Source organism: Nanorana parkeri, unplaced genomic scaffold (genome assembly GCF_000935625.1).
Source record: "Nanorana parkeri isolate BGI_ZX_2015 unplaced genomic scaffold, ASM93562v1 scaffold307, whole genome shotgun sequence".
Taxonomy (NCBI): Eukaryota; Metazoa; Chordata; class Amphibia; order Anura; family Dicroglossidae; genus Nanorana; species Nanorana parkeri.
The window spans coordinates 781591-795131 of record NW_017306575.1 but is presented as its reverse complement, the minus strand read 5'-3'; the positions used below and the strand labels follow the sequence as shown (position 1 = coordinate 795131).

At 39.6% G+C, this 13541-nt stretch overlaps 1 protein-coding gene across 1 annotated transcript in view; it reads left to right on the top strand.

The window, feature by feature from the left end:
- The window catches only part of CUNH9orf3 (chromosome unknown C9orf3 homolog), a 303413-nt gene that overhangs the window by 255037 nt on the left and 34835 nt on the right, over nucleotides 1–13541 (top strand). The window contains exon 14 of the mRNA XM_018557867.1: nucleotides 897–1013. Within this exon, the coding sequence (XP_018413369.1) occupies nucleotides 897–1013 (117 nt within the window). The remainder of the gene's footprint in view (nucleotides 1–896; nucleotides 1014–13541) is intronic.

The following is a 13541-nucleotide window of genomic DNA, read 5'->3' as shown; positions in this document are numbered from 1 at the left end:
TCTGAGCTGTCGTGACCTATGATTTACCGAAGGCTGCAACACCTGGTTTATAGGAATATAAAATCACAACATGGGCAGAGTGCACTTTTAAAGGAATAAATAATATATAATACCGGTATATCATAATCTATAAACGACTATGTAAACAAGGACTAATTAGTCATGTGTCATTTACAATAGCAGCACCTGCTTTCTTTCTTTCTCTTTTTCTTTCCTTTTTGAACTTTGATAATTTTACCTGTCTTTTTTGTGGCTGATCAAAAATGTCCAAAGTTTGACTTTTAGTTTAATATGTATTTTTAATGGACCGTTATGAAAACGATACAAATGTTTTGTGTGTCTGAAGAGTTGTTGATCTTTTGCTTAATATGCGAATAAAGAAAAATTGTAAAAAGGAAAAACATATGTTTATACTGTGGTATGCATACTTTTTGTTTAAGTTTGCTGTCTCTCTGACTCTTTGCAGATGTGTTTTACCTTGAATTACAGCACACTCCAGTCATTTCAAAACAGTGACTGGATGCTGTGCAGTGTACGTGAGGGTTACGACCCAGTCAAGCTTCTTTTTTTTTTTCTTTTACCATAGACTTCTTTTATAATCGAGATATTTTTGCTGTATAAACCCGCAGTTTATCATCAGCTGTAAAATATGTCTTGTTAATTATATGCATGAAATAGCTCAAGTAGTATGTTCCTTGCAGTGTTGAATGTTTTTCCTTTATATGATAAATGATACTACAACAGTGTGGCTTTCCCTATGTGGTATTAATTCTAATACACATGATTTATTTCTTCTGAACAATATAGACGTTTTGAAAGAGTCACTAGATATTGCCATATATGAATAATTATGCTGCATATAAAAACGCCAGTAACAAAAGTGTTTTTGTTCACAGATCCTTCCAGATCAGCTGGTTCTGCTTTTGGATTTGCTGTTGCAGGAAAATACTTTATGCGCCAAAACACTGCAATGCCTAAAGACGACCTACAGCCTGCAGGAACATGATGCAGAGGTAAGAACCGATGCTTTGTACCAGATATGAAACCCAAAACCAGGTGTTTGGTTGGCCAAAATATAAAGAGCGGACTGAATATGGGCAAATGTAATCCATGTTCAGCAGAGATGTTGAAAAGTTTAGCACCAAGTTTGTTACTTGCCGGATTCAGAATATGTCTGTATGTGTATACGCAAAGTTCATTGTATCCAAAACTTTATTTCAGCTGTAAGCTGACTTTGGTGGGCGGAATCACTTCTAGCTTCTCACATCCTCAGGAACTCTGGTGGGTCTCAGCCCATTCACCCCATGAAAGGGATTTTAGTTCAGTCACCCCCAATCTACCCAAGTTATTGTTACTTGCACTGCCACCTATGGCTACAGTTCACTGTGACTAAATGTATTTCTGTAACTTATAGAAACAAATTTTTCTGCATTTTTTCTTCTTATATTTTTGCGATCTGGTTACATGAGAAAGAATAGCGGTAATAAATCAAGAGCAGTCTTCCATTACCTGGGACACCAGCCTATTACCAGTATCACTCCTCTTGCTGTATGCTCCATGTCCTAGAATAAATGAGGAAATATACTTTTTATTCACTGAGTGTTTTAAAACTGCAGGACGTGCCTAAAAAAAGAGACCAGAGCAGTATCAAAAATGGGTGATTATATTCTGTTTACGTTTGAAGGCATTGCTTAACGTGGCATTTGCCTCCTTCTTTTGAAAGCTAATATGGTATAGCATTTCAATAAAATTTGGTAGGGGAGTTGATCTTGGGATGGGAGCGTTTTTGAGTTTTGAAATAATATAAAATGTGGACAGGTGATTCTACCATTGAGCATCCACCCAAAGGGGCATATTAGATGCAGGCATGGTCTGGTGCAGCTTAAGGAGGAAAAGAGGTAGTTGCTTTGCCTCTTAAGGTAAAAGGGGATGTGAACAAAAGATGCATTTTAACTCTATTTAGAGGGTTAATGGTGATGTGGACAAAAGATACATTTTAACTGTATTATTAGTGGTTGTAAATAGTTAAAAATTGTAAATGGTCCAGCTAAGCATAATTTACAGGCAATCTCTCTGCCAGTGACTATTACATGCCTACTGAATAGATACCTTACCAGTTCACCTAGCTGCTGCAAGGTGGACCAGCAGTCCCCTACACTTGCAGAGCATTGATTCCCCAACTACCTATCAAAGTAGATGGGTCAATAAGCACCATGTCATCATGATGCAGATACCCTTATGTCAATTTTAATAAATCAAAATAACTTAAATTAAGAACATCTATGTCATACTGACAGTGCACATTCATAAGGGCTTGAGCTATGTCATCAATGTGATACAAGATTGACTAATAGCTCATTCACTCAGTAACAATGAGAGGGCAACTTACACTCCACAATGGAGCGTGGGGCACTTACAGCCAGCAATCTGTGGTGGGTAATCTGACTATCACTTATTACAGTTGATAGCTGAATATAATATTTTTTCTAAAATGGCTAAATACCCACAACATTTACCTTACTTTCCCAATGCTGGGCTTGTGGAACCATTGGAAATCCTATGCTAGTATCAACCTTTTGAGAAAACTGAAACTTGCACAGGTCTAAGCAACGTTCCCTGCTGCCCATGTGACAGCATGGACCTGGTGATTGGCTGCTCTGGCTCTACATTGTCACATTCTGTATATGTGTACTGCATACCTAGATATTATCAGGGGCTCGGAAGGTACATACCAGCAGTGCAGGAGCTGGGTAGAGATTTAGTAGTAGAGAGTTCATATCAATGCATTCATATTTTATTCATTACTCAAGCTTCGTTTCCTTTTTAAAATTCTGAGCATTTCCATTTCTTTTACCACTTGCATCAGAATATAAGAAGCTCAGGACCTTTTTTTATATTTGCTATAGAATAATTTTCTATGCCATAATGAAAAATACTTTGAACAAAACACTAGATGACTTCTACGAATCCATGTTCTTTTTGTGCACGTGTAAGAATCGATCAAAACTGGCTCTTGTCGTGATTGAACAATACATTGAGCACAATTGAGATAATTTCTGATTATTGATGCCTGGAACTTAGCTTGCCATCAATTCAGTTTTGTTTATATATCAAAATAATGATATAGATTTCAATATTTTGACAACCTGTGGTGATCTGCTCATCCATAGAATGTTCTATGTATCTGTGCTGTATTTTGTAGCTGCTGTTAGAACCCCCAAAATATAGTGATTTTATTATGTTCTGCTCAATCACATCCTCATGATACAATTGTTAATTGATAATCCACACAAGCATATACTAAAGCTGCATTTCTTGTTACCATGCTGACCTTACTTCATTAGCTAGTGCTTGCGTAATGGTCCATGCTGTTAAAATCCCATCAACCTTCAGACATTTGCTCTCATACAGCGCATATCTCCTTGTTTTGTCATACACCTCTATTACTTTTTTGCACTATTGCTAATAGGGCATTACATCTTCTACTATCTCAGAGTCATCTGTGATCTTCATAACTACATACAGTAAATCTTACAAATGGGGATGTAGCAGTAATAAAAAATACATATGTGCAAAAGATAGCTTTCTTTGTTTCAACTTGTGTGATCCTGTCACAAATAGCCTTAAATTATATTGTTTTATACCACAGATAAGTATGGTATTTATGAGTACATTATAAGTGTATTTGTGAGTATAGTCAAGAGAAATTGCAGTCAACAAAGGGGACTAGTCAGTGCACAGCTAGTCCTAGCCAGGAAACACTGCAGATGTACAAAAATCTACTCAGTGTACTTTTTCTATTTAACCCGTAGCTGCCAAATTTCACATTGGGAGTTCCTCCCATGCAGGTATGCTCGGTCTGCTTGATAAAGCATGTGCTGTTTAGTATCTTTTGTCTCTGCTTCCTGTACCACCAACTAGATTCAAGATTAGCTCAGTCTGATTGGAGCCTGTGAGCAACATAGTACTAACATTCTGTATGTATGACAGACAACAAGAAGCCGGTATTGGTTGTGTTTGGGAAATAACTGTCCTGCAAGTGGGCAAAATGATTTCCCAGACCATCTGATTGCAGATAAAAGGGAGTAAGGTGGTCTAGCACCCTACCCCATCTATGCATTTTATTGATGCTCAATTTTGACTAGAGTAAATTTTTTTGGGTGAACTTTAAGCCCAACTTCAGCCAAAATATTCTACTTTACTGTTGTACAGTAGCCACCGCTCAAAGCTCACTCCCGTGATAGACTACAAACTCAAAACAAATTCGTAAACTAAGGGTTTGTTCACACCAAATGCAGTGCGTTCTAGAGCGGTAGTTGCTGGAACACACTGCGATCCCTCACAAAACTTTCCCCTGTGCTCCGGGAAGGGAGGGGATGTGGCGGTGCATTGAATTCAATGGCACCGCTTCCACGTCCCCCCGCCCACAGTGCGATCGGACGCATGGCAAAACTTTGCCTGCGTTCCGTTCCACTGCAAACGCAAAAAATAGAGCAAGCCCCTGAATGCAGGGGGAAGTTTTGTGAGGGATCACGGTGTGTTCCAGCAGCTACCGCTCTGCAACGCACCACATTTGGTGTGAACAAGCCCTAAACGTACGATTGTAGTCCATCACAGAGGAGAACTTGGAGCGGTGACTACTTTACAATACACACAGGACCATGGGGAACAAAAGTAGCCACCCTCCAGAAGGAAGGACAGTGTCAGCATGAATTCAGAGATGATTTGATTATCAGCTGAGTGATAATCAAATAAGCTACATTTTGTCAATAGTTAAGGTACTTGGATGTATTTTTAGAATGTAACTCCTGAGTTTAGTGTCACTTTAAAGCCTCTGTCAGGTTTTTGTTGCCATCAGTGTCCCTTCTAGGGAGATTTTTGTTGTGATAGGAAGCAAAGGAAAAATCTCTCCCTGTCCTGGTGATTATTTGTATGGGCATGGGACATGCAGCGAGTTAAAATCTCCCCAATGTGGTCAACGAAATAGAATCAAACAGAAATGTTATCTTCCCTACTTTATCCAAAACAAAAAAAATGGCTGAGGTTAGGCTTAAATATATGTCTTTTCATTTGACAAGTACCTTGTACTGCAATTCATTGTCTACAAATGATTTAGACACTCCAAACTAATAAGCTCATTATTAGTTATGACGGTCTACGTGGGATAAAGAACACTACTACTCTTTGTGTATGGTGATTTCTTGAACACATTATTGGAGTATTCACTGTAGTATTCACTGTAATCCGGCTGAGCCTGGTTGTGTCTGATTTGTTAAGGTGTGCATGTAGCTAAATAGGAAAATAGTCCTTTAGTTAGATGGTTATTTGTGTAAAAGCCAACAAGATATCTGACTGAGTGTAACATTGACTTTTAATTTCTTTATCCTGGTTTATGCAGCAGTTACTTACAGCTTTAATAAATGCATATACTTTGTCCAGAGTATATCTAGCTTGTAATTTTTTTATGGTTTGTTAGTGGATGATGTTAAAAAAGTGCAATTCTGGGGGACTGAAATTTAATTTCTGTATCATTGTTACTTTAGTATTGAAAAATTTTAAAACGAGAACGTCACCCAAAACTGGGTTTTGTGTAGAACCAATAAAATACACCCTAGGCCCCAGAGATAATTAGTGTCCACAGATTATCAGAATCTAGGATAGGGTTCCATATTATTTGCATGTTGTGACTGCTTATTCTCCAATATGGTACACTTCCAATTTAATCTTGTAGATTGTGTCTGTATAAGACAAGTGTGCTAATTATTTCTGCACCCTTGCTGCATGTGTCATCCTAGCATTTGCTAGTTAGTCTCTATGTTGTCGTGTCACCACACTTCAAAAGAGGATGCTAGAAACCGTATACCCCAATAAAAGCACACATGGGATTTTAATCCTACTAACTAGTGGTTTTGATTTTGTGATTTGGAGACTTGTAGTATAGTTTGGATACGGTATTAGCCTTTTGCACAAAATGTTTGTGCTTGTTAAAAATAAATTGTGATCCAACTGTGGGTATTCTATGTGGCATATGGAGATTACACATGTGGGGAAGTTCTGTATTTCATATATTTGGTGTTCTGAAGTACACAGCAGGGTAAAGTATTTCTCTTAGGGGTGAAATAGGAAACAGACTGTTGCTTTATCAGGCTGTTTCTTCTTCTAGATAGATGGGAAAAGCTGAAGCTTTAAAATGCAGCAAGTGCTGCTGGGTATTTACAAGATAAGCAGGAGCTAAGAGCCCGGACTGCGAAAGAAGAACAAATAAGGCAAAGAAAGGCTTTCCAGTAACGACTTTGGAATTCACATGTATTCACAGACAAACTGTTCAGAGCTTTTTTTATTCTGCTCTAAAAATGTGGCTATTTCTCCGTCATTCCATAACCAATGTAATTGAAATGGTATTTGGAAAAGGAGAGATCTCATGGCTTTGATAAAGCATTTGTTATGTGTTCTGAATCGTATTTTCTTTCATTTAGAAAAGGAGATATACATCAGCGGCATAGGAACAGGTGTTAGAGGCTCAGCAGTCAGAAATTGTGACGCTGTCATCGCTCTGCCCATGATGACCTCACTTTGTCTCCACTGCTGTCAGTACAATTGCACTTGTGCCTCCGATACACAATGTATTTCTGCAAATAAAACACGCTAACAATTGGGAGCAGAAAAACAATATGTGAGAAAATTTGGATATGCTAGGTACTTATTGTGTAATGAATCATGTACCTTGCTAGTATTTGTGCTTAGAGGTACAGTCTAATTAGCTGTATTCATTCATCAAGGCGAGGCTTTGTTCACACTGTCCAAATTATATCTGGCTATTAAATTGCTGTAGGCAGTATGCATTTGTGTTACCTAGAACAAAACAGAGTCGTTCAGGGTCATTGTTTGATAATAGGAAAAAATTCCCTACATTTCTTTTCTTTCTTTTTTCCAAATCAATGTTATAGGTTTTCCATGCTTTAGATACATCAGACAGGATGTAAAAATGCCCATTATTCTTAAAGATGCAATGACACATGAACATTTTTATTGTATTTTGAAAGTACAAAGAACAAGTAAGATACATCGGCACAGAGAACCTTTATTTCTGTACAATACAACAAAAGTGAGTGTGGGCGTAGGGCCTCAGGAAATTGTGTGCCCTAATGCCCCAAGATCCATGTATTGATAGTGTAATAGTAAGGGTAGAAAATTAGGGCCTGCTTTTAGGCCCACTTATAAAAATAAGTTCCGAGCGCACTGTTGGCCTATTAATCATTAACGACTAAAACAAAGAAAACAAAGAGAAGAGCTTGGAAAGGCAATTACAAATGAGAAGCAAAGGACGACACAGGATTGTAACTGCCTTTCCAAGCTCTTCTCTTTGTTTCTTTTGTTTTAGTCGTTGATGGTTAATTAGATTACTTAGCTTTCATTTAATTCAGACCTAATAGTTACTTTAGAAATATGAACAATATATTCCTGACCGGTGCCACTATACAACAACAATAGTATTTAAAAAAAAGTATTTATAAAAGTATATATACATTTGTTTATTATAATCAGTTCTTGTGCTCCACTGACCATTGAATTTGTAAACAAAAATTCCCATAACCGTTAATAAACCAGAAACACATTAGACTCATTAAAAAAGCTGTTTCTTTATTTTTAAATACCTTGTTTTAGCTTTAAAATTTGGCGCCGCAATGCAGCGGGCGGCCAAGTTTGCTGTGGGAATAGCCGCTCCTTCCGTGCCCTCTTCTTTCGTCTTCCAGGTAAATCCCGCGCCTGCGCAGCTTCAGGCCCCATTCACACCGAGCGATTTATTGCGCCGTAATTCCCGCGATATCGCGGCTATTTACAGCGCGATATCGCTCTCCGCTGCATGGCAATGGGGCTCTGTCCGTCGCTGTCGCGGGTCGTGTGTCGCTACAGCAGGACCCTTTTTGGAGCCGATTTTGCCGCGATTCTAGCTTGCTCAATGCAAGCATTTGCGCGATATCGCGTGACAAACGCGCGCAAAATGCAAATCGTGCGACAAACGCGTGATCTGCGAATCGCTCAGTGTGAATGGGGCCTTATTGTTTACCTCGCATCTACAAATAATCACGTGTCAAGGAAAAGGCAGAAAAAATACCCCATAATGGCTGCGTGAAATCTCGCAGCCATTTTTTTTTCTTTTCTTAAATGAGATCTCATTTCAATGACAAAGCAATCCCAGGATGCATTGCTTTGGCAAACTGAACTACTTTGCACCTTAAAAGCAGGAAGTGAATGCTCTGCAAGTGTAAGTATTTCAATAGAACAGCATTTTACACCTGACATGTCTATGTTATTATCAATGAGCAAAGAAGGATGGGTGCAGTGGAGGGATTTGAGTTTTGAGTGTAAAGGTCCGCTTTAAGGGTCATCTTGAGAGAATGATGCCATCAGTCTGCTGCAGGATGGAGGGAACATTTCTTCAGTCTCCCCTCACGATTCATCACTTACTGGGACTTTTGTAACATTGTATCTTTGTGGCTGCACAGAAGGGGTGGATCTGTGTGGGACAACACACAGTCAAGAAGATAAGGACTATTTCATAAACATTGGGTTTTACATGATTGTGTCAGCTGCGGGCCAGCATTGAACAATAGTGCCAGCCAACTGGGAAGAAAGTAAGCTGAAGGCATTGTCATGGGTAGTAAAGGAAACCCTCTGAGAGGTATTCAATACCTCCAGGTGTTACAGTTCCACATTAATATTCAGCAGCTTAACATAAAAAATGTATCTGAGGCTAGGTTCTTAAGGGCTTGTGTAGATGGGCTTTGGGCATATGTCGCTGGCGTCAGTTTAAAAAGCTGGAGCTGAACGGGAAAATAAAAACTCATATATATAGATAGATAGATAGATAGATAGATAGATAGATAGATAGATAGATATTTTTTAGGGGTGCACCCATACCATTTTTTCCAGACCAAGCACTGATACTTGTCTTGTCCAAATACTCACAGATACAAGTACTGATACATTTTTGTTTATTGTCATGTGACAGTTTTTCTAAACCAATACAGACTAATGATTTCAGGACAGTGGTGGAGTGCCAGAGCCAGGTCCCAGCTGCAACTTCTGCAACCGCTGCAACCCTGGTAGTTCTCATGAAAATGCCAAATATCAGCACTGATATCTGTGCATCCCTAATAAAAATGTTCGATTTCCCCCCTTCCACAATAAACAGTGTGGATAGGGAATCTCCCTTTCAGCTATTGTATTCTGACAGGTGACACTCACCGCTGTCAGAATACAAGAACCAAGATTACAGCTGATCGGCTGCATTCACTCTTGAGCTGACAATTTTTGTCCCAGCTGCTTTGACAAACGTCTATTGAAATTCGACTTTTGTTGAATTCGAGCAGTGTATGGCCAGCCTATGGCTATCTTTGGCAATCTATGTAGACACATCAAACAATGATCCTAAAAACAATGCATGTAATGGAGAGTATTGGTACAGTATCTTTGGCTGAGTTATGTACTTGTCATATGAAATATCTTTCAGGACCAATATCAAAAACTCTTCAGGTACCATTACTGGTTTGTATAATAAGGCACTGTGACATTGAAATAGTGCAGCAACCCATAAGAGCTGGCCCAAATGTCCCATTCAAAGTTGGTACATTGAAATCTGCTTTGTCACTACTGTTTGCTGCCATTTACCCATAATCATAGTTATGTGCATGTGTTTTTTTACTGAATAAGCCCAAAAGCATGTCAGTCAGTTGGGCTCATGTCATCTGTGTAAATGACCCTTTGCTAAATTGTCACATTGACAGGCAGGGTATACGCTGAGTGGCCAGATTATTATGATCACCCCATCAGTACTTCGTTGGGCCACGAGATAACTCCACGAGATGACTTAGTTGGGCCGCCTCGTGACTCCACGAGATGTTGAAAGGTGATGCGAGGAATCTGACACTGCACTGTTGCCCTTCTGTTGTCTTGTACCAGTCTTGCCACTCTCCGTTCTGCCCTAACATTGACTAGTCGCTGACGGCCACAATTCGCACGTTCAGACCCAGATTGTCGGCTGACAGTCCAGTCTTTAAACACTGTAACAATGAGCCCCTCTTGAACATTTAATGAATTCTGCTGTTTTGCTGATACTCGTTCCATGGCTCCAAGTGCCAACAATCATCCCACGTTCAAAGGCTGTTAAATCGCGTTGTTTACCCATATCTTCAGAAAAAAATCACTTCTACTGTCGTGGTAAACAACCTGCTTCCCTATTTATAATGGTCTGGCCCTCTAGAAACTCCAGCGTAAAATTATAGCTAATTTGCCTACAAACGTCAGGTGGTCATAATAATCTGGCCACTCAGTGTCTAGCAAATGTTACAAATTCTGTAAATTTATGAATAGCTCGGAGATACCACAGACCTACACAAACACAAAACATCAAATCTTTTACAAATAAAACTGGTTCCCACTCTTCACAGTTCAGAGCACACGTCACCAGTGTGATGATGTGGACACAGAGGAATGTGTTTGTTTATATAACTAGGTATTTTCACTCCCTTTCTACAGGAACCTTTCATTTCAACGACTTTTCCTATGCCCTAATACTTAAAAAGGGTGGAAGAACAAATATAGCTATAGAGTAAAGAACTGGTGTGAGTAACAAAATATCCTTATAGGGCAATAGAGATTTGTCCCCTTTTATTCCAGCCTTTTTGACATTGTTTATACACATTTACAGTTGCCAGACTGTTATTTTTAATTAGTATGCAAACATACTTTCACTATATATAGAAATTAGAATGTATTTTAATCGTGCCTGAATACCAGTGAAATGTCAGATCTATAACAGGGAGGGGAGAGGCTGGAAAGGGAGATCCCATGCTAGTGTGACAGGCGAGCTTGCATGTCACTTCTTTTTCATTAAGGACACAAAAAACTGACCATCCGACTCCTTGATTTTTAACACTAAGAAAAGATCTGTCTAACTGTCAATAAAGTGTAGATATTCCCCCAAAGAATAGCACCATATGACCTTTTCAAAGAGCATATCTCTGGCTTTCATCTTATCAGACAAGGTGATATCAAGGACTCGGCTGATTTTTCCAGAGTGGAGATAACATTGTTTGCTGTGCAGTAGCTGTAAGTGGCAGACTTATTTCCCTACCTACCTATGTGTCTCTCTATATCCATTTGGAACGCTGAGATTTTAAAGCGATATTACAAGTCCTCTTTTGTCATGGGATGGGGCTGCAAAACCTTATATTACAAGTCGGTTGTAAAGGAGCTGCAACCAGCTTTTAGTGTGTTATAAGTAGGGTTGCACAGATACCAAGTACAGTACTCGGTACAAGTACAAGTACCGATACTTTTGAACTCTAAGACTCTAAGAGAGAAACTCCAGAGACCCAAATGATTTGTATTTTTGCCCATCCAGTTCTAAAATGTACACAGGTGTGACACAGCACAGCCCTGTCTGGACAGAGAGGAAACCTGCTATTTCTCTGCAGCAGTTTTATCACACTAACCAGGTCTCCTCTTCACCCATGGGCGGCAAAAAGAGGAATAGCATAGTGATGAACTCTTCTCTATGTCACCCTGCTCACCCCTCCTATCAGCGTTCCTGCACTTCAGCACAATTGATTGGTTTCTTGTGCTGCTTCTCCCTTTAACAGTCTGACCCACAGGGACTGTTCAATGTCACTTACATTCCTGTACTATCAATGCTTGCATTTAAAAAAAAGTAATTTAAAGGGTGTATTAATGAATAGAAGAATAAAGCTACAAAGTCACCTTGCAAAGACCCCCCCTCCCCAAACGTCTGTTAAAGTACAGCCCTCATTTAAGGGTGTATTATTATAGGAATAGAGCTACAAAGTGTCCTTGCAAGGGCCCCTGCTCCCCAAACCTCTGTTATATTGCCTCTCCTCACTTGCTGCTCATGCTACAGCCAACGACAATACCTGGTGCTTCTGGGTATGGGGAAGCCTGTGACCTCCTTCCATGTGACAGTATCCCCAGGTCTAGCAATCAATCTCTAGGCCAGATCGCTGTCTCTTTTATCCTTAGCATTCGACACCTGCAATGGAGGCATGAGCTGTAAGGGAGCAGTGGCAAGGTCAGTATCAGGAGTGCAGCGCAGTAAGGGGAGGGGGGCTCACAAAGACATTGTCATGTTGGCCTGAATGGTAAGATGACAGTGTCTCTTTAAATATTTTTCCGTTTTTAAAGTCTACAGTTTAGTTTATAAACATTTGTATAGTAATGTTTTCTGATATTTTCTATTTTGAATTAACTTGGACACAATCTTTATTTTACAAATAAAGGTTTACTACAAGAGGCATCAATGAAAAACATGCTTTTGGCAACCTGTGTAAGCTCACTATTTAGATTGTGTCCTCTTCTGCTATGAGAGAGGCAAAAAGGATTCCTAAGTGTCAGTGGTCACTTTGTTTATCTAATTGTGTTGAGTCTTTGGAGGGGGGTGGGAGGTGCTGTAAGGAGATTCAAAGCTTATCAGGTGGAGAGCAGATAACAATTGGTAAAGGTTTTATAACCTGTCCTGTTTCAACCTGAGAAGCCTCGGCCAATCATGCCTGCTGGTGTCTAAGGTCATCAGTGGGCACCCACCTATAAGTTTGCCTATGCTGTTGAAGGATGGCCATTTGCAGATACTGGAAGTAATGGACAACTGTGAGCTTCTTCTTACCACCTATGGCTACCTGTCTTCTCTGTGATGATAGGTTTTGTTATATCATGCTAGCTCCTAGATTGGGGCAGTTGCCATATCGTAACATTTTATTGCAGGTTTAAAACATTTCATGAAACCAAATGTTGTTAATTGAGATGACACTGTGTCTTTAAATATGAACTCACATTGTACAACCATAGAGGAAAGTTAGGGCTTTTTATGCTCAGGTAGACTCATTTTATGTTGATAATTTTATTATGGTTCTTTCAGTCTGCACACTAATGCGGTTATTCATAATGCATGATCAAGTGCTGCGCTTCCGATGATGTGATTCAGACATTGCATCTACTTTGGATGCTCCTGAAACATCTGCAGTCTAATAAGAGGCCTATGATGTCAGTTCCTGAGGGGCACAATATTACTGGTAGCTATCACTAGTTTCCGTATAAGAAAAAGAACATTGTCATTATTTGTAACCACAGTGTCAAAAGCTGAACAAACCAAGTGGTGCCTATAAAGGGCCCAAATCATGCCAGGAAAACATGCCCCAAACCATAACACTGCCCCCACCAGCTTGAAGGGTTGTACTCATGCATGTGGGGTGCATGCTTTCATGCTGTTTCCGCCAAATTCTCACTCTGCCATCTGCATGATGCAACTGAAAATGTGATTCATCTGACCACATTACTTTTTTTCCAGTGCTCGACTGTGCGAATTGGAGACGTTTTATCTTGTTAACTGCAGACAGCAAAGGTGCTCGAACAGGCCTTCGGCTTCCATATCCCATACGATGCAGTGTACGGCGAACAGTGCGTTCAGAGATCATTTGAGAGGATCCCTGATTAAGATCTGCAGTAATTTGATGCACTGTTGCCCTTCT